The sequence below is a fragment of the Tiliqua scincoides genome, chromosome 4, assembly GCF_035046505.1.
Source record: "Tiliqua scincoides isolate rTilSci1 chromosome 4, rTilSci1.hap2, whole genome shotgun sequence".
Taxonomy (NCBI): Eukaryota; Metazoa; Chordata; class Lepidosauria; order Squamata; family Scincidae; genus Tiliqua; species Tiliqua scincoides.
In genome coordinates, this window is record NC_089824.1 from 50,142,614 (window position 1) to 50,166,788 (window position 24,175).

Consider the following 24,175-nt stretch of genomic DNA (forward strand, 5'->3'; position numbering starts at 1 on the left):
CCCTTCACATATGCATGAACGGAGGATGTACCCTGTCAAACTAATAACACAGAAGGTTGGGGGACACACGCAATATCTCTTGTACTGAGATCAAACGTTTCCATCACACGGGCGGCTGGGGGGGGAAGCAGAAAACAAATACAGTGCAATGTGAATCTAGCAGTATTCTGTAGACACAAAAGTTTGCATATTGCACTGGGTGCTTGAAGATCATAAATCTATGCATGAGAAAGATGTAGTGGAAATTTTGGGGGGGGATTAGAGTTTATTTTTGTCATCTCTGTGAGACAGCTACTCATTCATCCAGATCACAGCTAAGAAAAAAAGCTGGTCACAGAAATTAGCAGTTTCAGCTCAGCAGCAAAGTCGCCAGCCTGTGAAGGCAGAGAGAAATTGACTAATTAGCAATGCGCACTAAAACTTGACGGTTCTTTATAGAGAGAGAGAGAGAGGAGAGAGAGAGAGGCAGAGGAGGGGAGGGGGGGTCGCTTTCTCCCCTTCTTTCTTCCAAAGATGTTTGAAATCGCAGTCATTTACGCTCGACAATTTTTACAATAGCCTTGAGCCATAATTTTGCGAGTCTCTCCAGCATCCATCCCCCTGTATGGTCTCTCTCCACTGGCCATGCACGACCGTTTCTCTCCCCAACCGTGGATTTCCTATTACTCCCGTTACGACTCACTGAGCCCCAGGCCCAAGGATAATGATGTGTTGTTTCTTGGTAGCATAATTTGTCACACGTACATTTTTTCTTCTTCTTCTCTTGCAGAAAGCTCTGCGCTCTCTCTCTCTTTCTCTCTCTCCTCTTCTCCCTCTCGTACATTTTCTTGCTGTTGCTAATTCATGGTGATCAAATGATGTACGACAAAATAAATTGTAAAGAGTGACTGCTTGGAGTTGGGAACCTGAAGGTCTTCCTCTTCTTCTTCTTCCTCTTCTTTTTTTTTTCGAAGGAGTGATCAAACCTTTAAAAAGGAAGGACAATTGATTTTTTGGGGGGGAGCTTAAGTGAACCTTTACTTTGGCAGCTGGTTGTGGAGCAGGTAAGTTTCTGGCCTTCTGGTCTAACCATCTGAGTGTATTTTCTTGTGGCTTGTTTGTGGTGGAGAAGATGGGGCGTGTGTATGTGTGCAATTTCAGTGTGCTAGAAGTGTGTGTGTGTTGGGGGTGCACTTGTGCTACACACGCCTTTGGAGAATAAACTCCAATTGCAAGAAATGGTCAAAGGAGGGAGGGAGAATGGGAGCTGTGGGGGGGGGGGAGAGGAATGACCAGGTCCACTTAAAGGGAGAGGCTCTTGGAGGCTCTGCTATGCGGGGAGGAAAGTGGCTGGAGAAGGGGGACCCCCACCCGGCGCAGGGGAAAGCGAGGAGGGCATGCCGACAGGGGAGGAAGCTACAATGGGGATAGCAGCCCTCGGTGGCATCCCGCAGAGGCGAAGCGGTGGAGGCGCTGCCCTCTGCTGCTGCGATCTCGACTCCCCCCGAGGCAGGCTCCGGCCCCGGCAGGTGCAACTCCAGGGCGGCGGGACTTGGGCAGGGGAGCGCCGGCTCGGGCTCGGGCTCGCGGCGTCCTAGGGGCGCCTGCCCGCCCGCCTCCTTCCTCCCCTGCCCTCCAAGCTCCCCCTTGAACTTCCCGGAGTTGCCGGAGTTGGAGCGGCGCCGCCGCCTTCCGCCCACGGGGGAAAGCAGCCCAGGACGCACAGGAGCCCCGCAGACTCCTCGGCCTGCCTGCCTGCCCCTTGCCCAGCGCAGTGCTCGCAGTGCAATGCAGCAGGCGCAACCGGGGCGCGCGACGCGGCCCTTTCCTTCTCTCCCCCAGCCCAGCCAGCCCAGCCCAGCCCACGCGCTCCACATACCGCTCCCAGGCGAAGCGCCCTCGCGGCTCTTGCAGGCAGAGCGGCTGGCAAAGGCGGGAAAGAAGGGGAGGGGCGTGCAAAGGGGGCAGCGGCGGAGGCACCTGGGCTCCAGTCAATGGCCTGGGCCTGGACTCCGTGGCTGGCGCTTGGGGCCCCGGGGCCCTTTCTGCTGAGGAGGGGGAGGAGGAACACGTCTGAACTCCTTCACCCCCCAACTGCACCGAAGGCCCCCCCCCGCTGCATGGGAGCAAAGCGAAGCCACCCAGCAGCCCTCTTGCAAGTGGCGCGCGCGTCCTTGCTGGCTGGAAAGTAGTAGTTGTCCCCGCCCTGCCCTGCCCTCCCCAGGCTCTTCTTGGGCTCGCCTGCGCGAGATGAAGGACAAGGGGGCCCCATGGCGGGGGGCACCCACAGGCCCCGAGGCTGCTGCGGTGGTCTTGGCGGCCGTGGCAGCGGGGAGGAGGCTCCCCACTCCAGGCCTGTGAAGCTGGCTGCTTGGGTGGCCCCCCTCGTCCTCCTCCTCCTCCCCCGCGCCCTCCAACCTCGTCTCCCTCTTGCCTTCTCTGCCCAGGTCGGAGGAGGAGGAGGGCTGCCAGCCAGCCAGGCGTGTGCGGAGGCTGCTCGCCATGTCCAGGTCCGGGGACAGGACGTCCACCTTCGACCCCAGCCACAGCGACAACCTGCTCCACGGCCTGAACCTGCTGTGGAGGAAGCAGCTCTTCTGCGACGTGACCCTGACGGCCCAGGGCCAGCAGTTCCATTGCCACAAGGCCGTGCTGGCCTCCTGCTCCCAGTACTTCCGATCGCTCTTCTCCAGCACCGGTGGCAGCGGAGGGGGAGGCGGCGGGGGGAGCGCGCACCACCACCTGGGCGGGGGACCAGGTGCCCAGGACGGCCTGCCCCCCAAGGAGCAGCAGCAGCAGGAGGAGCCCGGCACGCCCTCCTCCTCCCCGGAGGACAAGCTGCTGGCCAGCCCCAGGGCCATCAACAACCTGGTGCTGCAGGGCTGCTCGTCCATCGGCTTGCGCCTGGTGCTGGAGTACCTGTACACGGCCAACGTGACCCTGTCCCTGGACACGGTGGAGGAGGTGCTGTCGGTGAGCAAGATCCTGCACATCCCGCAGGTGACCAAGCTGTGCGTGCAGTTCCTCAACGACCAGATCTCGGTGCAGAACTACAAGCAGGTGTGCAAGATCGCCGCCCTGCACGGCCTGGAGGAGACCAAGAAGCTGGCCAACAAGTACCTGGTGGAGGACGTGCTGCTGCTCAACTTCGAGGAGATGCGCGCCCTCCTCGACTCGCTCCCCCCGCCGGTGGAGTCGGAGCTGGCGCTCTTCCAGATGTCCGTGCTGTGGCTGGAGCACGACCGCGAGACCCGCATGCAGTACGCCCCGGACCTCATGAAGCGCCTCCGCTTCGCCCTCATCCCGGCCCCGGAGCTCGTCGAGCGCGTCCAGTCGGTGGATTTCATGCGCACCGACCCCGTGTGCCAAAAGCTGCTGCTGGACGCCATGAACTACCACCTGATGCCCTTCAGGCAGCACTGCAGGCAGAGCCTGGCCAGCAGGTAAGAGGACGGGGGGGAGCGTGAGGGGGGCTCAGCCCTGTCCCACTGCTTGGCAGTCGCGTGTGTGTGCATGCACACGTGCCACATGAGGTTTCAAAGTTATGTAGTCAGTGCCACAGAGCTGGCACTGGAACTGGGGAAGTACAAGTGCCTGCCAGGGACCTGCAGAACATAGCTGGAGAAGTGGGTTGGACACTCCCTCTCAGAGGCACTGAGTGGAAATAGAGAAACCTGAAAATGCCTATGTGTTGCCTTGCAGCACCAAGTTGTTGATGGCTGTGGGGCCAGGGTGACACTGAGACACTGGGTGACATTGACAGGGGCACTGAGTGCAAATAGAGAGAAACCTTGAAATGCCTATGCACTGCCTTGCAGCACCAGGTTGTTGATGGCCCTGGGGCCAGGGTGACACTGAGACACTGGGTGACACTGACAGAGGCACTGAGGGGAAATAGAGAGAAACCTTAAAATGTCTATGCACTGCCTTGCAGTACAAGGTTGTTGATGGCCCTGGGACCAGTGTGACTAGATCCAATGGAGGACAGAATGGCTTTTCCTTTAACCACTGTAGAGGGAATCTGGGCAGGTGCAGCTCTTTAAACCCTTCTATGTTGAGCTGCACATGCCAAAATTCCCTCTTCTATACAGTGGTTGAAGGTATAAGCACTCTGTCTTCCATTGAATCCTGTCACCCTGCCTGGGGCTGTCCAGAGAGAAACTGGAAAAAAATGCTTGTCCATCAGAAATTATCCTAGAAGCAGTTGCAGGTGTTGTATATACAGCAGGAAGTCTTTTAAAAAGGGCCACAAAGTGACTTTGATCATTTAGTATAATTAAAGAGGTTTGGACGGTCACTTTGATTGCAACTGTGTCAATAACCCCTATAGAAGTTTTATAGACAGTGGGATCCTTCTTTATATTCACTTATGGCCAGACTTCTGACAGTGAACTGCCAGGGCTCCCTAATGCAGTGCTGGTAAATGAAGAACAGGCAAGGGGAAAAGTTTGTTACTCGTAGCTTCCTCTGACTAGACCTGCCCAAAAATGACAATTCCTCCCATTGCTGCTTCACACAACTTCTCCAAATGATCTGAGGTTTTGTTGTCACAGCATGTGATGCTGCTGTTAGTCTTTTGAAGAAAACAAGATTCTTCTTTAAAAAAATAAAAAAAAACCAACAAAAAAACCTGACTTTTGATTACATAGCTTGTTTGATGGTAAAAATAAACTACATGGAACAGTGAAAAGGTTTGTGTCCTACTGGTGGCTACATGGTTGCAAAGACAAGGAAAACTTCAGTAACAGGTGCTCATGTTTTCCAGATCCCACATTGTTAGATGGTGTTCATGTGGCTAGGTTAGAGGGGCTGAGTGCAGCACACAAGTCTATAGACAACGGGAAGTGGAATGCGGTGGATAATTTAGTAGATGTCTCTTACAATACAATATAGGAAGAAAATTGGATGGGCAAACAGCCATGGCTTAGGAGCATTAGTTTTAAATCCCATTATGAGCTCCCTAGGCCCTTTCTACAAGGAGATGGTATCTTGCCAGCTTCTCATCTTTCTGCTGTGGAAGTTATCACAATTTGTTATTACATAATGCTCAGTTCCCATGATATCCCAATGCAATGGAAATGTTAGATTTAACAGCCAAAAGTTTTTAATTATTAAAAATAAGTTTTTAATTAATGTGTCTCACATTTCCAGTTTGTTCTACCAGTTTTATAGTTTATAAACAGTAGAGATTTTACAGCTGCCTGACTTCTAAATTTACAGCAAGGTGTCAAATTTCCCAATATGCTTCATGATATTACAGACACTGGGTAATGAAACTATTGTGTAGGAGAATGTGTGATGTCATACTGTTTGTGCTACTGGCATCACACTGGTTTTCCTATTAAAGAGTACAGCACATGAAAAGAAAAACAATGTGAATTCAATGCCAGGAGTGCAAAGTACATCATACAAATATTTAAATAGCTGTTTTAGGAAAAAATTAAAAAGACATTGGAAGTGTTTAATGGTACCTATTAAAATACACATATACCTCTTTCTGGGAATGCATTGTATGAAGCAAACAGGCTATCTGAATCTGTGAGCATGTCTCAGAACTTTTATTTTGTTTTTTAAAAGGACAATTATCAATTAATTACTACTAATGCAGCCCTATTTGGGAAGATGGTTATGATTCACAGCACAGACATGCATGTCTATTGAGAAGTAAGCCCCACAGAATTCAGTGAGACTTACTCTCAGGTAAGTGTGTATAAGATTGCAGCCTCAGGAACAGTATGGTGGGATCCCCCTCCCCATTCACCGAAACTAATAAAAATTATGTATGAAATGAGTATCTTGAGGTTTTAACTATAACAGATGCTATCTCAAAGAATTTCTTCTTTCTTTGTATCTGGAAAGATTTTGTAAAATATTGAGTTTTATAGTGACATAGATATAGGCAACTGTCTCTGGGATAAAATCCTGGTAATATTTTGGCTTTCCAAATACAGATTCCAATGCCTACTTTAGCCTGAATTCTGCACACCACTTGGGACATGATGGGACTCATGTTGAGGTGGATTGCCGAGATACCAGACTGTTTGGTTCAGTGCAGATACCTTCCAGCTTCACTGGTCCATGTCATTTGAAGGATATGTAGTGGTGTTCTGACCACTGAATGTTTACAGGTGTCAGGGATGCTGATACTTTTGCTTCTGGAAGCTGTCTTTTTCCTTTAAGCAAAAAATACAGTGGACAGACATAAACTGACCATCTTCTATAAACTTGTAACTAGGATGCAGAGATTATGTGTTTATTACTTTTGCATTTATAATATGTTGCTATTAATATATTATATAAGATCTACTGTAATAATTGATGATATTGCATGTGAGTGGCACACCACAATTTACTTAACTTCAAAATATGTTTGGAAAAAAATTGTCATTTTAATTTGGTTTTCCTTACTGCTGACATCACAAAAAGCAGGAGTAGCATGTTTCTGTCTTCTTTAGGCACATTGTAGGAACATATTCAAAGTATTACAACAAGTTAGCTTCTGTTGTTTAATGGGGACATTCTTCCAGATTTCACATCTTTTGTTGTATTATGATAGTTTGATTATTATAAAGACATGAAAGTATCCATGATGCTGTGCTGACTTGCATAAACATGCAAAACAGAGAACCCAAATTCAAATTTGTATATAATAGATGAGGTGTTTTTTTTAAAAAAGTTCCATATTATTTTAGTAAAACTGATTTTATTTTTAAATTCTGCTTCAATTCTTATTTAAGAAGAAAAGTGGGATATAAATGTAAAAAAACAAGTAAACAACTGGGCCCTGAAAGCTTAACAGTAAATTTAAAAAAATGGATTCTTTGGAAAAGGAAACATTTGGAATTATTAATTTGGAAAGAGCATATTTAAAAGTTATGGAAATAATGTAAATTGATGGATAGAAATTAATACAGAGAATGGTTTTCAGACATTGTTATTGGCTTCCAGGGAGCAATAATGGCAGAGGTAAATTAAATATACATGGCATGTTTCATGAAAAGGTGTTGATAAAAGATACTTATGAACATGGCTTTTAAAAAAGAGATCACTTGCCTGGTAGATTTTCCCTCTGAGAGGTAACAGTAAAGTGGCATAGACATCTGCTTGGTGTTCTATAATGGGGGGAAAAAATGGAATTAACACACCTGCTCTTCGAGACTGATTAACATCCTGCTGCAGACTCCCATTTACTTTAATGGGGGCTGTATGAGGCCTTTAGCATCATCTGATAACTGTCTTCCTTATTTGCTTAAAATAACACTTTTGTTCCTAATGCACTACTTAAAACTATGGCACACAGATGCTTTGGGATTTGCCCTAGTTACAAACTTTAAACTCCCACTGAAGAGAAAGGGTAAGTATCCAAAGGTTTGAACTGTGGTTATAAGTAAATGTATGGAAATGTTTCTTTAACAAAGTCTTAACATGTTCATTCCTATGACTAGTACAAAACCTGTGTATGACACACAGCTTTGTACGAGTGATTCCCTTTCAAATATATTGGTAGTACTATGTGAGTTTTGTAGTCTCAGTTGTCTTAGGTGAAGTGAAATATCCTTGTTCACACTCCCAAAATATGGTTTCTGTGTGGTACACATGTAATTTCTGAAAGCTACTTAAAAGTGAGAAATATGGAAACACATACTGGCATTTTGCAAGCATGTTTCTTCTTGTAAGAAAAATTAAAAGATCTGAATTTAGTAGATCTTAATCCTAGGAATACTTAACAGGAATTGCAATTCGCGATCCTATAAATTGTCTAGCACTCAGAGTTCCCTCTCCTTCCCCACTTTCCCCATAGTTTGAGAAAGATTGCAAAAACTCTCTCTAGTCAAATCTCAACAAGTTGGAGTCATTCAGTGTGTGAAATGGCTCTTTTGGATTTTCCATGTCATTTGGTTCAGTAAAACAACTATAGCACAAAAGGACACTGACCAGTTCAGTGATCCTGCTTTGATATCTTCTTTCGTTTACAAATTACGATTAGAACAATGTTTGTTCAACAAACCATGATTTGTCAGGTTCAGATATAATGGTAAATCATGACTTGTTCTAAAGCACAAATAGAGGCTGAAGATTCCTTGCCTTGTGTGTAAAGGAGAGGGATGAGTGCATGAGCCCAAGAATTGTCTTACAGCGCAGTCTCATCTCCCTGTGGCCCAGAGCATGCAGTGCCACTGACAGAATGTGTGCTGCATGCTGTGGGCTGACAGGAGTCCAGACAGCTTAGGAGGTGTAAGTAAAGAACATTTTTGCGTACCTCTCCATTGGCCACCTGGTCTCCAACAAATCTTATCAGACCTTTGCCAGCTCTTTAGTTGGCTTAGGTCTGAGGAGAGTTGAGGCAGGTTCAAGCCAGATATGATGTGGCATGTGTGGTTGCAGCCAAGATGCACCCCTTCCTGCCCCCAAACCACCCCCAGCCTGCTTCCTGCCCCAAACCATTCCAAACCATGTGTGTTTTTGTTGAAGAAATATCTGAATTACAAATCACAAACTTGATATAAATCAGTAATTTAATTTTTTTTTCCTCTTGGGCAGCCTCTCAAAATGAAAGCTGCCAAAATACCATTGACTTAAGTGGAATGTAAACACCCTAGATGTGTACAGGATTGCAACCTTAGTGACTGGTGATTTAAATCGGTCTACTTTGCTAGGAAATCGATGCTCAGATCACCACCTGTAATCAAAGTCTTAGAACCAAATGCTATCCAACTTTCCAGCACAGATGTGGCCATACCAATGGGTTGTGTCCTGCATTCTGCATTGAGTCAAGGAGGCCTCCTCAAGGTAAAGGAATGTTTGTTCGCTTACCTCAAAGTTGTATTTAGGCTACATCAGTGCTGGAAAGTTGGATAGGATTGGACCCTTAATAAATTAAGTGGTTGTCTCCTGGCCAGCAAACTGTTGCCTCCTAGACAAAGTTTAGAATTGGAAGTTGTAGCTCTCAGATAACCAGTGCCCTTTGGCGTTACTCTTGGGCTATTGCCTGCAGAAAACTATCCACAAGACAGATGACAGTCAGAGTAGCACAACGAACTCATAAACCCAAAATAGTACTGTGGTTTGTGGTTGGAAAACTCCATGGATAGTAAGATATCCCCTCAAAAAGTAATCAAATATGCATGGAACTAGAGGGCACTCCACATGGAACAATTGGGATGCTATCAGCTGTTTACTAAATATTTTTTTTTTTCTGTCACTGGCTCTTAATGCTATGAGTTGTTTTGACAAATATGAATTTGAAATCCATCAGTAAAATATTCCTTGGCATTGTTTTTTTTCGCTCAGTTATTTGTTATCCCTGGAAAATTTTCAGCAATGTTATGAATCCAACGATTCCTAGCAGCAGATCTATCTCCCTGTGTCATTGGAAGGAAGATCACTGCTTTAGCTCAGGTAAAATCTGCCAAGTTTAAAAGAAACAGACTGATTAGGGATAGGCTAGGAAAAGCAATGGCTGAAACAACCCACAAAAATAAAAAAAAACAAACCCTGTCTTTATCAGAAGCCTTGTAGGAGAAAAGATAACCATCCTTAACAAAGGAACAAACACTCCTTTTAGAGCACCTATGATATGTTGAGAAATTTAAGGGATTTGGGATGCAATAGAGCAAATTAAGCACACAAATCACGACCACATAATTTCTGATCAGGTACCAACTATCTTTGTTCATTTAGACCAGGGGCTTCCAAACCCTGGCCCGTGGGCTGGATCCGGCATCCCAGGATTATCCATCTGGGAATGGCATGGTAATAGTGAAGGCTTTACATTCTGCAACGCAGCCTCCAGTTTTCACAGTCTATCTTTGCATAAAGTCGCGCTGAGCAACCTGTTCACCCAGGAAATCGGGGCACAGAAGCAGCTGCCCAGTGAGAGTTTCTGCAAAGGCCATTTGTGAAAACCGGGGGCTGCTGTGTGGAATGGAAAGTCTTCGTCACTGCTATGCTGCACCTAGACTGGTAATCCTGGGATGGAGCAGGCTGCAATTTGAAGACCGTTGATGTAGACCAACTCATTTTAGAAAACATATATATGAAATACAACTAAAGAAGAGTGGAGGCTTATCACTTACAAGACAGTGCTCTCCATTATGTCAGATTTCAGATACGAGTCAAGTTCACACATCACGTTGAGCCATGGTTGATTTCTTGTAAATACAGTTTGATCATCTGACCCAGGAGTTCAAGCTAACTGTGGTTTATTCCTGGCTAACAAGCCAAGATCTGAACCTATGGTTTACCATAATTTGTTACCCATAATTTGCCTTAACCATGGTTCTGTGATATCTGAATAAAGTATAGAATCCTGGCTTACAACCCAATCCTGAGCTATCTGGAGCACAAGGCTGCCACACCGGCAAAAATAGCTGCTGTGGCATCCAGCGTGATGATGTGATGTCACTTCTAGGTTTGCAGAAGAAGTGGTTGCTTCTTCACTCCAAGAAGTAGTTGCTGAGCCCTGTTCTCATGAGCATTTGTGAGAACAGGGCACAGTGACTTGACAAAGCTTGGAGCGGCAGCAGAACAGGTTGTAGCAACTGCTCAACTTTGCTCGGAGTTGTTGCTTCTTTGCCAAACACAACAACAATGTGCAACATTGTGGCACTTGCATACTGCTGGAAAACATCTCACCTACCACCGGTGTTACGTGTACCACCGGTTGAAAAACTCTGCTCTAGAATGTGAAGATTATCTAGATGGTTGACTCATTGCTCCTAGGTTCCCTCTTTTGTTGACAAAAACTCAACGGGTTCCCTGATATATGAGGGAGCTTTGAGTAGTGAATCACCAGGTGTGATGATTTTAATGCAAATGGAGGAAAACTTGGAATGAATTGAGCCAAACATTGGATAGAGTGCATTTTAGGGTGTATGTGGAATTCTTTGTGGAAAGAGAGGCTTTCTCTGCCATCATAATTTCTACACAATCCTATACAGTGGAGCTGTTTCATTTGGCAAGGGTTCTTCTTTGCGTGAGGCCCCACCATAGTGCATCTGAACTATCAACAGTTCAGTGTAATTTATTTGCAAAGTGCATTGTGAATAAAATTATCTTACATTTACCCCTTCCTGGATATCTTTAACTTGCATTTACCCCCGCCTGGACATGGATACAGTACAGATGCAAGATGTTCCTTTAGGACTTGCTTGTCATTTTTGCTTGGCTAGGGTCTTGTGACTGCAGCTTAAAAATGTGCTTGGATAGGATACAGCCTTGATAGGATATTGTCAGTAGCCTGTACTCTTTCCCTTCTTGGCTAATAACATCTAACTGTGAGGAGGAAGAGTGACTTGTTGAGTCAAGGAGGTGGTGAATATTGTATTAAGAGAAGAAGACCACTGTTGAAAAACTCTTCCCTGGACTTGGACTATTTTTCCAATTGTTATTCAGTCACAGATCCCAACGTTTTGTGCAAGATTTGCAAATGTTTGTTGGTGACTCAACTCAAGGTATTCCTGGAAGAGACAGATTGCCTAGGCCCATCTAAATCTGGCTTTCAATCTGACTTTGGTACTGAAAGTGCCTTTGTTGAGCTGGTGTACAATCTTTCCTCGTAGAAAGACCAAACTGCGAATTAGGGCCAAATCCTATCCAATTTTCCAGCATTGATACACATGTAAAGCAGCTCCAAGAAAAGGGAACAAACATTCCCTTACCTTGAGGAGACCTCTGTGACTTCCCTTCCACCACAGGATGCAACACACACCCCATTGGGATGGCTGCATCAGCATTGGAATGTTGGATAGAGTTGGGCTCTTAATTCTTTAGGGTTGGGCTCTTAAACCTCTTTTAGGTGGCTTTTGATGCTATTGACCATGTTATTTTCTGACTCACTTGCTTAGGATGCAAGTTGGAAGCATTAAAGTCCACTGGTTCTGCTCCTACCTGGTTGGAAAGTGTCAGAAGATGGTTGCTCTAAGTTCCATCTACTTAACATTTATTTTTCAGTTTATATGCTGCCTTTCGTGCAGCCCCAGGGCTTTGAACTTATTCCTCCTGCTGTTTAACAATTACATGAAACTGCTGTGAAGTCATCTGGAGATTTGGAATGGGTGACATCAATAGACCGATGACACCCTTCTCTTTTTCATCTAATCCAGATGTTGCAGTGGTTGCCTTGAAGTTAGCTGAAGCTGGCAATAGAGTGGATGAAAACTATTAAGCTGAAACTAAGACCAAGACCAAACTACTGGTATATGTTTACTGGTGGGATTGTGCTCCCCTTTAACAATCAAGTTGGCTGTTTTGGGGTTATACTGTTAGATCTATTTTTATGATTCAGGTTATGGATGGCCAAGTGCTGCCTGTAATTTGGAGTTCCTGTTACCAACTGTTATGCCATCTGCAATCTTTCCTAGATAACCATAATATTGCCACAGTCCAGTTGCACCATCCCAGCTGGACTGTTGTAATGCATTGTGAGAGGAACTGCCTATGAAATTTCAAGAATCAGATCACGCCAGGGATGGGAAAAACCAGCGCGACTTGAGTTGAGTCTAGAGTCACTGCCCTCCTGCAATTTGACTTGTTTCGAAAGTGAGTCATAATGGGGGCGCTTTCCGTGTCGCTGAGTCACCCCTTCACAACTCTAAAGGACTTGAGTCGAGTTGCCCCCTTAAAAAACTCATCCATGGAAGAATCGGGGCTGCTGCCAGGGGGTGTGTATGTCTCAGTTCTCCTTTAATACTCACTTAATGTTCCGTCCCATCTATAACAAGGCAGGAGGGGTTGGGAGGGACTGTGTGAGAGCATGTAAGGAAGCGGCAAGAGGGAGGAGGCTTATGCGCAGCAGTTGCGAAGCTTACCAGGACGACCCAATCCTTGGGCAGCTCTACTCAGAAGTAGTCCCACTGTAGCTAGTCATTCATTGAGGGTTCCTTCCCACAACACCGGAGCCATGCCATGCAGTGGAAGGTGTGATCACTATGAACTGCCTCTCCCCCCGCCCGCTTCTCTGCTTCCTCCCCCTCCCTGGGCTTCTCCTGCTAATTATAAGGCAAGAATCCCCCTGGGTTCCTTGTCCTGCTCTACTTCATCCAAAGAAAATATCAAATCTCCCATCCTTCATCCAATGATCACTGATTCCTTCCTATCAGAGATGGGGAAAAGAGCTCAATCTTGACTCCCCCCCTCCGGCGCCATGCAAAAGGAAAACATGAACCCTTCTCTCTCTTGTGGCTGGAACCTCCCTGCTGCTTGTCTGATCTGAATGATGGCCCCACAAGGACTTTCATGTCGTGAAAACAGTAAGCAAGCACACCCAGACACAGCAGACTTGAGTCTGCACACATGGGGACGGTACCAAATCAGGGGGTTCCTGATTTGGGTGTTTTTCCGAGTCTTCCAAACACAACTTATGAGTTTACGAGTCAGCAAAAAATATGCATTTTCGTGACTCAAGTCCAAGTCAAATGAGTTGAATTCCCAACTCTGGATCATGGTGATCAGGCTATTAACTGGGGGGCCCTCCTTGTGGACCATCTTTCCCATGTTTGGTGGGATCTTCTTTGGCTTCTAGTTTGTTTCTGGATGTAGCTTGGCCTTATAAAGCCCTGAGTATCCTGGAACCTAGCTATCTGAAGTCCCATCTCCTGTATGAACCTTCACATGGGCTGAGATAATTTCTTAGTTGCAAAAACTAATAAAAAATTGAAATAACTTTATTGATTTGTCTTACTATGATTACCAGAATTTTAAAGTACAGATGCAGTCGACTGTGATAGGAATAGACTATCTACATATGGGTTTGAAATAAACAGTTTACTCATTAAAGATGATTGTGCATAAGTGACTTATGACTTGACTTTGCTCCATCCCTTGTTATGTGTTTGGTTGGCCTTAACTCAAATAAATGGTCTGTTTGGAAGAATGAACAGCCCAATCCTAAGCTTCTGCTGGAGCAGCGGTGTCAAATTGGCTACTGCTGTATCCAGTGGCCACCAAAAAGCCACCAAGAGTCTCTTTGGGCTTTTTCAGTGGGGCTTCTCAAGTCTTTGCTCGCTATTTTGATGGTACAGACTTGAGAGACTCTGTCAAGCTTTTCAGCCCAACACGGAGTTCAGGGTACAGTGGAGCAGAGTTCTGCTGGTCCCACCCCGGTTCCTCTCCCCACCCCGCCCTCATTTCACTCTCCCTCCCCCCCCAGCGGCTGCACTGCTGCCCAGTGGTTTCACTTAACCCCGGTGATGGCATATCCTCCTGTTGGCACTGGGCCTGGTGGCTGACTGGCACAGGCCCAGTGCCAGCAGTCCCTGCTTTCCCGGTGCTGTAAACATACTTTACGGAATGTTTACACCAGCACTAGGGCTCAGCACCAACACTGGGAGGGATCAGGATTGGGCCCTTAATTGAATGAAACATCTTCTTCTTGTTGGCATCCTTCAGTCTCGGAAGACTATGGTGTCATGCTCTGAATGGTGGTTCTGGGTAAAGTAGGTATGGAGGATAGGCTGTTACCCATGCAGCAAATCCCCCCTCTCCACGTCGCTGGAATGGTCCAATGGAAAGGCAGAGGCCAATACGGTTGGTTCCAGCGGCGTCGCAGGAGTTGCCAGAACGTGACTGTGTTCAGCCATGAACTGCCTCAGGGACTTCGGCTCTGGATTTTGCCTCGAGGTTGACTCCTGAAGCCTTTTCCATAACTGGATGTAGCCACAAGGCAGTGGAGGTTTGGGATCAGAGTTTTCCTTCTCTCAGATGAGCTGCCTTCCCAGGCTGACGAGTCCCATCTACCCGGTGGCTGTTTAGTCAATGAAACATATGGAAATGTTTATGTATAAGTTGTGGGTCTGATGGTAGCTTATGCTGAGAGCGATAATGAGACTGATTCTGTTCTTTTGGGTTGACATGATCCCAATTTACATTAACTTTGTTAGTGCCTGTTACCTGTTTTGATGTCTGTTTATTAACTGGTTGTAACTGTAATTTAAAATCATTTTTTAAAAGGCAGCCATTGCATGATAGCTAAAGATACATTGCCAAGGAAATTACAACAAACTTCCCTTGTGCACATAGGCAGCAAGCAGGTTCATAGTCATTGTTACCCCTTTTTGCAAATGAGATGTTTTCTTTCCTGAACTGTGTAATGTTGAATGGACAAAGTTCAGCATGTGTGCCACAACAGCATAGTTCATGGTTCTGTCCATTCCTGGAGGAGAGTGGGAGGGCCTGTGGGCTTAGGGTCATATTAGATCATTGGGTCATATTATATTTCATTTCCATTTGTATTTTTTGTTTTTAAAAATAGCTGCCATGTGGTTCAGTGGCGTCACTAGGGTTGGAGGTCATCCAGGGTAGGAACTTTCAGTGGTAACTGAAAGTGCAGTAACCAGAAGTATGTCACTCTAGCTGTTGTCGCTTTGTGAATTACTCTGCCTGTGTATGTCCCAGGCCCCAGCCACTTCCGGTCGCATCCAGAGGTGTTCTGAGGCACAGGGGGACCTTCTGAGGCAGCTTGGAGGTCATGCACAACCTCAGGAGGGTTGAGCATAGCCCTCAGGTAAGTTGTCGCAGTGCTGCACCATCCCCTCCACCCAGATTCAATTATCTGCAGAGTTTAGTATCCATGGGGGTTTCTGAACAGATCTCCCATGTATACCCACTGTAACAACTTTGGGGCATATGCAGTTTTAATAGCATTGGGGGGGGAAGGTTAACACCTCCATCCCCACATGCCATGGTCCTGATCCAACCAGGCTTCTTTTTTTAATGTAAATATGGAACTGGTGCATTTCACATCATGTTTTGTTAGACCATTTGCTATCAAATCCATTATATCCATCTTGCATATCCTGTGCTGTGTGTCCTCATGCTCCTGGCTCAGTACAGTGCTTTTTCACCAGTGATGCTTCATAGTATGGCAGCAGATACTTGACGCTACTGCTGTGGAGCCTGCATTACAGTGCTCCACCAGGACTGTCCTTGTCAGAAGTGGAGGTGGCATATGCACTGTAGTGTTCCATAGAGATGCGCTATCCTGTACTTGATTTGTGGTAAATTTGTCCCAAAAGTGGTAGCTTTCATCCAATTCTAAGGGCTTCCTGACTAAGCTCTCTTAATTGGTTCTAAAACCAATTAATGTGATCCATACTATCTTAATTGCAAACTTTTACAGAAAGAATTCCAAACTTACCTAAGTTTATTTTGCACACTTGTTTTAAATAGGGTGCCATACCAATATAAATGTAAATTAGTCTGTCAACCAGATACTCTTTCCTGATAATGTAAGTGAGCTGTATTTGTTTAATGCAGTACATGGACATTAGGGATAGAGCTCCCTCTACTGGAGAGCGTTTTTATTAACAGAGTATCTACAGTCAGAAGTGGTACTCCATTCTAAGTGTAGTTATGACTACAATGATGCTGACTGATTAATGGAAGGAAGCTCTGACCTACTTGCAAGAACCATTGATTGACCCAATAACCAGATGGGTCAGCAAGATGGAAACTGGCATCATACAGCGATATGTTATGTGAGACACATACTGTGGACTGTAGCAGGTTCATACAGTTAAATTTCACACCATAGTAGAATGAATTGCTTTTCCATGGTTCCTTATTTAGATTTTTATCACTTTCCAGGCTTTGTGTAACTGATAGATGTTCAGTTATGTGTAGAGTGACTATTGAAGCATCTGTACTCATCTCGGGGTCTAGGTCTTCTCTCCCCTCTTTTTTTGAAATTGTGTTAAAGCCTTTAGAGTTGCAAAGAAACGTGCATTCATCAGGTAAAGCAATGGAGGCCAGGGTGCATATTACAGCTTGTACTGCATATGAGATGTTGCAGTCCTGTTCTTAAGAACTGCCAGGCAGATTGGGAATCACGGTCACGGTTAATAGCAGCGAATTGCCAGCTCTTGATGGGTGGGTAGTCACTCTTTTCAGTGGCTGCCCCCTGGGGGAGAAGGTAGAAAAACAGAGGGAGGGAATTAGAGTGACTTTGCACACTTGAACAAGTTCATGCCGCTGGATCAGTGGCAAGCATTGGCAGGGCTCCACTCTCGGGAGGCTCACAACAACATCACAGTCTCATTTTTACCAATTGGTGTTGCTATAGCCAGTGGTGCTCAGAGGGAGAGCAGAGAAAGGAGGGGCTGTGGAGGGAGAGGAGGAATGCAGGAGCCTAGGCTAAATTAAATAACAAAAAAAGTGTTTTTATAAGTAACTAGAGTTTAGCTTCTGTCTGTTATCGAGTTGCTGCTAATTGTACAGAAGTAAAGGAACCGAAGTATCAGTGTGTGATTAAAGAGTTGGCTTGCAGGCTCTCTGCATAACCTTAATTTTTTCAAGGTTCTTTGGGTGTAGAATGGCTTATAATAATGATTTTGACTAATACGATTTTTGACATGCAACTTTAATGTTTAACCTTAGTACAACTCCAGAGCATTTCATGTGTATTCAGCTGTAAAGAGTGATGATTTAAAGGGATAATATAAGAAAAAGGTCGTTTTAGAATGAACCTTTAACAAATTGCATAAAGGAAACTTATTATTCCACAAGTAGAGGGCTATGCAGCTTTTCTGATTATTTTTTCTGCTTGATTCAAAAAGTTGTTGAGACATGATAGGGAAAAGAAACAAAAAAATGAAATAGAAAACTGCAAGCAGTGAACATTCTTGTGATGGTTATGATTTTGTTGCTACTAAAAATACCCAACAATAATGTGGTTATTCATCTTCTCTCTTCTTTTGTGTGAAGAATTCGTTCCAACAAGAAAATGCTTTTGTTGGTTGGAGGACTGCCTCCTGGACCTGACCGGCTACCCAGCAATTTGGTTCAGTATTATGATGATGAAAAGAAGACGTGGAAAATACTGACAAGTAAGCAGTTTATTTTATGTTGAGTTACCTTGATGAATTTTAAAACATGGTTAATCAAATTAGACACTTTATTGATTTGTTTCCCTACAGAGATTTGTTTATATATTACAGAGGACTCACAATAGGAGAATAAATTAAGATTGTAGAAGATAGTAATTTTACAATGGAATAGGCCTAAATTAAAACTGGCTTAAAATCATTTCAGCAAGTTTTATAGTGTAAACTTGCTAACCTTTCTCAAATAAACCTCACTACTCTTCTAAATACTTTTGTATTGTTATTTTAATGCAGTGTATATTGAATACTGTAGACACAAACAGCCAAATTTAGCATTTTTTTAAAGTTCTGTTGATTTAAGTGGGTGTGAGTTAAGCATGCCCTTTGTCTGGATTGCATTCAATGTATATTGTACAGAGTTTATAGCACTCTGTATCGTATTGTATATGCTTTTACTTCTCTTTAGTCACGTTTATTCTTATGTCCACAGTAATAGAGTTTTATCCATGCCCCCCCCCCACTGGCATGATCAGGTATCAGTGGCATGTGTCAGCTTGAGTAAACTGTGTTGGCAGCCTTTCTAACCCAGATTTTTCACCTTCTTTCTTAAAGGGCAACTGTGTTTTACAGCAAGCATTTTGTCTTGAGCCTTGGAACTTATTGTTATATTGGTTACGATTTCCAATCTAACTTGGTCATGGAATCAAATAATAGTTTTTTTCAGTGCAGTAGGCTGCGTATGTACTGGTCCCCTTGTGGGCAGACTAGCAGCTTTGGTCAATAAAACTAAATTTTTAACTGTCAGAATTGCCTAAAGCGGTTCAGATAAAATTATAAATGAGCAATTTTGATCCATAAATCAAACCCATACTTTAAAAGCTGGACAACTGGTGAAATTTGGGTTTTCTAACAGAAATGCTCTTTTCTGACAGCCTGATCCTAAGAGGCCACTTTACCTCCAGTGGTGGAAACAGAAGCCTGTAGAAAAAATGTGCTGCAAAGAGGGAACAGCACTAGAATAACAGCACCAATTGTTGCTCATGGTGAAAGGCACTGTTTGTACCCTTGTACCAGTTCTTAGTGATCCAATTAATGTACGTTATTCAATATCTTCCTCTCCATTATCATACAAAATTTTGTTTTTTCATCTATATTCCAAGCCATTGCATAGGATAATATTTTGATGATAGAACATATGTAAAGTATAGATTTATGCAATGCAGTGATCCAGTCAGAACCATAACCTTCAGCCTTCTCAGACCTACGTTCTATGTTTGGTCCTAAACTCTCCTAAAGTTCTAAACTAGATGGGATTCACTTTGTACCATATTTGCCTGTATCTGGTCACGCTGGGGACAAAAGGAGAACAGGACAAATTGGCATTCTGGATGAGGGAGCATAGAATGAAAAAAGAAACAGAGAGGGGAAAGGGTAACCATGATTCAAAGGTCAATTCCTTCTTTTAATCGTTGCATAGAAGATATTTAGGTGGATGTGACTTTTTCATCTTTGCATGACAATTTGCTCCTGCTAAAATAACCTCCTCAGTACAACAATCCTAAATAGCAGTGAAAAGCAAAGTACTGTTCAGGATGCTCATATGGCCCATCTTAAGTAGGGGTGCAAATCACTTCTGCATCCCAGCCCACCAGCTGAGGATCAGTGAGTTAAAATACTTCTGGATTGATGCTTCTTGCCAAAATCAAAACTGATATCTACTAACAACTGCAACAAGGTTCTTTGTACACTAGTATTCTGGTTTTGTGGGAGGTTATGTTGTTTAAGGATGGCAACTATAAGAAGAAATGAACTGTAGACTGTAGTCCTAGAGTAATTATCCTGTCATACAACAGATATTTGTCATACAACAGATATATACACCAACTAAATTTTATCAGTAAGGAGAAAATATATTACGTATACAGTAGTGCAGCGTTTCTCAAACTGTGGGTCGGGACCCACTGAGTGGGTTGCTAGACAATTTCAGGTTGGTCTCATAGCACCTAGCTCGGCTGCTGTTGAAAATACAGGCCAGAAAATACAGGGTAGAGAGCTGCGGGGCAGGGTGGGATCCTGTTGTAAGATAGGCCTCGTGTGTTGCCCTGAATAGGTGGGAAGATGGGACAATGGAAAAGGGAGAGGCTTTGTGGTTTGATAAGGGTCCAAATCTGTGTTCTGGTTTGACTTCCTTGCTGGAATGTTTGAATTCTGAGCTATACAAAATAACAGCGCGAGCACACTATGTAATGGGACTTTTGGCTGATCGCAGCTTAGGTTTGACGCCTTAATTGGTTGACGCTCACTTCCGACCATGACATCACTTTGAGGAAGGACATCACTTCCAGTGGGGCCTGACAGATTGTCATTTTTAAAAGTTGGTTACGGTTGCAAAAGTTCGAGAACCCCTGCTGTAGTACATAATAATATAGTGCCATCTGAGGGCCAAATCCTATCCAATTTTCCAGTGCTGGTGCAGCTGTGCCAGTGGGGTGTGCACTGCATCCTGTGGTGGGGAGGCATTCATAGAGGCCTCCTCAAAGTATGGAAACATTTGTTCCCTTATGTCAGGGCTGCATTACAATTCCACCAGTGCTGGAAAGTTGGATAGGATTGGACCCTGAATGTGCAAACCACTTCACATGTATTATCCTGATGTTTTTACAACAAGTGAGTATTATTATTATTCCCATATTGCAGTGGGACACTGAAAGGGAATGGTTTACGTAAGGCCACCTGATGAATTCATGGCAGAGGTGAAATTTGAATGAGGGAAGTCCTGACTTGTAGTTTGAGATCTTAGCCACCGCACAACACCAGCTCTCATTTTATGTATAAGCATGTTTTGCAAACTGTGGGTCAGGATCCACTAGGTAGGTCACAAGTCAATTTCAGGTGGGTCCTCATTTATTTCACTATTTTATTTTTAATATATTAAACTTGACGCTGCCATGGCATGTGACTGCACTGGGGAAATGATACACATCTGTACTTTTAACAGGCTACTCTGTGTATACTTTTAACAATGATAGTCAGTAGGACTTACTCCTGGGTAAGTGCGGGTAGGATTATGGCCTAGGATTGTTGAAAATTTTCCTGCTTGATGATTCCACTTCCAGTCATGACATCGCTTCTGGTGGGTCCTGACAGATTCTCATTCTAAAAAGTGGGTCTCGGTGCTAAACATTTGAGAACCACTGATGTATAGAATAGCATGGTATGTTTATGTTGACAGATCTTTAAAAAAAAAATTATATACAGGGAAGTTTAAACCTGAAAAACAAATCTGGTTTTTCCCAACTGCTTGTGTTTCTGACACTGATTGTTCAGTAAAGTTCTTTTTGGGCAAGAGTAAATGAGAGACAACTCACAGCACAAACCTATGCATGGCTACTCAGAAGTCAGCCTCATTGTGTTCAGTTGGGATTACTCCAAGGAAAGTGTCTATAGGATTGCAGCCACATGTAGAATTAATATATCAGGAATCACACTTGTGAACCAAAATTAAATGAAATAATTGTCTGATGCATACTTTCTGTTTTAAAGACATGGCTACTATATTTAAATTACTGTACCCACTTGTACAGTATATGTAGAATAGTACTTGACTCCTGCAGTCCAAACCTATGCTGGATTGGGCTGCCATCCGGAGCACTTTGCAACAGAGCACAAAACACAGAGGAACACAGAGCGCTCTGTTGGGGCCTTTTTAGGAGTGCTGCTGCAAGAGGTAGCAGCGCTCCCTGTCCAATGTCCCTCCTTCACCGGATTCCACTGGAGCAGGTAAAGTAGCTACAGTGGTGAGGAGGGGGTGAAACGGAATGGGAATGGGGAGAAACTGGGCGGGGTAACTCCCCTTCTTTTTCAGCCTCCCTCCCCCTTTCTCTCCTCATACTTGCACCAGCTAAAGAGCTGGATGCTTATGGAGGGGTAAGTGGAAGTAATTCCTCTCCCCCCTCCAAAGTGTCCCAATCCTTCCCTCTCTGCTGGATATAGCACACTTGTTTTTGGTGTGGCTGCATTAGTGAGGTGGGGAGTATAGGATTGAACTCTAAAGCATCGTTTAATTGTGATCACTGTTTCCAAGTAGTTTAAGGCTTGCACCAGATCCTGGGCATCATTTAGCATTAAATCAAGAGTTGCTTCCTCCTGTTTTTTCCATAAACAACAACAACAACAAGAACAGTATTTATATACCGCTTTTCAACAAAAAGTTTACAAAGCGGTTTACAGAGAAAAAGGACAGCCAAATCCAACAACTTCCCATGCAGCCATGCAGCAGTGCCAATGTGACCCCTGTTGAATCCTGTGCGGGAATTTCAGCCTCCAGGGGCCTCCTTAGGGTAAGGGAACACTTGTCCCCTTGCCTAGGGGCAAGCTCATGCTGGCCCTCTGGATCTGCTTGAACCTGCGCCAGCTCTATAGTTGGTGTAAGTCCATGTGAACCCAGGTTGGGGAATCAAGGCTGGGAAGGGGTTAGGATATTGGCATGTACTGCTGCTAATGCTATCACCCCTTTCCCAGCCCCAATCCACCCTCTTCTCCGTCCCATCTTCTCCCTCCCCATTCTATCCCCTCCCTGCCTCCTTCCAACCCCCCTACGCAAACTTAACCAGCACTGGAAGGGGTACCTGGTGCACTGGAGAGTGAACCCAACCACTCACAGCTTGCAGCAGCCAGGCCATGCCGAATGGCTTGTCACTTTTTGTGAAAGCTGTATATGCCGCTAGACCTTCATTGGCCCTGCTAGTGATAGCACCTCATGAACTATCAGGAGGTGAGAAGGGAGTACAATGGGGGGGGGGCGGTGCAAGAGATTGTCCCAGGGACTCCATCAACATAGTGCTGGCAATGTAAATCATGTTGGAAGTGGACCAACATATCAGAGGAGTGCCTCCTAGGATATTTTAGGTGTGAGGAGAGATGCTTCTGTACCATAGCTTTTTCACTTCTAAGGGGGAAAGCAATCTATAACTTCATCTGCTGATTTATTTTGTATAATAGGAAGATAAATCACAGAACCTGGTTTCCATAAGCAATGGCCAGAGCTGTGAACAAAGCAAGTCCTAAGTATAACTATTGTACAATACATAGCCTGTGAAGATATCTTGTAGGAAGTCAGACCATTGTTCCAGCTAACACAGTAGTGTTTAAGTAAGCTGATTAGCAGCTGCTCTACAGGGTTTCAGACAGGGCTTTTTCACAGTCCTACCTAGAGATGCCAAGGACTGGCAGGACAATCCTGATGAATTAGTGCCGTCTCACCACTAGCACGCACTGTCTCAAATGTGCCCTAAGGCATGTGTGTGACCATTACTGCTGGTCCAGTGCTAGAGCTGGTCCAGCGTGAGCCTGTGCTGGACCAGTGCTGGTCAGAGTCTGGCGGTCTGGCCCCCCAGCACGTTGTGCAAAGCGCCATGCGACCGAGAGGTAAGAGGGGAGGTGTTCCGGGGTGAGGCTAAGGCAGGGCGAAGGTGTGGTGGGGGGAGGGAGTGGGGCGGAAGGGGGCGGAGATGGCAGCAGGCCCTACCACCATATCCAAGCCCAGACCCAACACGGGTCTCCTAAAATCTGTGCCTGCTCAAGAGTCCAAAGAGACCCATCAGGGCTGCCTGGCTGCTACATGGGGTAAGGCAGCATAAGCCCCCTTACCCCAAGTACACCCCGTGCTTCTTCTGAGCCCAGCTGGATGTAGTGGTAGCCATTTTGGTGCTGCTGCGTTCCCTGGGTGCTGGAAAGCATAGGATTGAGCCCTGAACCAGTGCCTTCTAGTATGCAAAGCAAGTGCTCTGCCACTGAGCTTCAGGCCCACAGAAGCTCTGAGAAGAAAAGTTCTTGTTTTGCTCTTTTTTATTTTCAGAATGTATGAAGTTGTATCCTAAAGATAACATGAGGAAATATGGTAACATTTTGCTCTGCTCCATATGCATTTGCCGAAGTACACATGGAAGAAATAGAGCTTTATGTATGACATCTTGCACGATACATTGGCACAAGTGCAAAGTTTAAGTCACAATTCCTGTTAGATTTCAGGGCAGGAGGTCTGGTCTAGAGGGTAGAGCCTCCATTTGCCTGAAGATTAACATCCACAAGGTCGCCAGTTCAAGGCCACCGGCACCGTGTGACCTTGAAGCAGCTGGCAAGCTGCAGCTGAGCTGTTCCATCTGCTCAGAGTGTGGGAGGATGGAGGCCAGAATGTTAAACCAGATCGGAGTGTAACACCTTGAATGTAGTGGTTCTTGAAAGAAAGAACTTCTTTCAATTTGTAAAAATCCCTGCTTGGATTTAATAAGCCTGCCTATGTAAACCGCCTTGAATAAAGTCTTGAATAAAGACCAAGAAAGGCAGTATATAAATACTGTATATTATTATTATTATTT

At 44.8% G+C, this 24,175-nt stretch overlaps 1 protein-coding gene across 1 annotated transcript in view; it reads left to right on the forward strand.

Moving 5' to 3' along the window:
* The first annotated feature begins 2,481 nt into the window (after nt 1–2,481).
* Nucleotides 2,482–24,175, forward strand: part of KLHL14 (kelch like family member 14) — a 70,313-nt gene continuing 48,619 nt past the window's right edge. Inside the window, exons 1-2 of the mRNA XM_066626305.1 lie at nt 2,482–3,422; nt 17,680–17,801. Of these exons, the coding sequence (XP_066482402.1) occupies nt 2,482–3,422; nt 17,680–17,801 (1,063 nt within the window). The remainder of the gene's footprint in view (nt 3,423–17,679; nt 17,802–24,175) is intronic.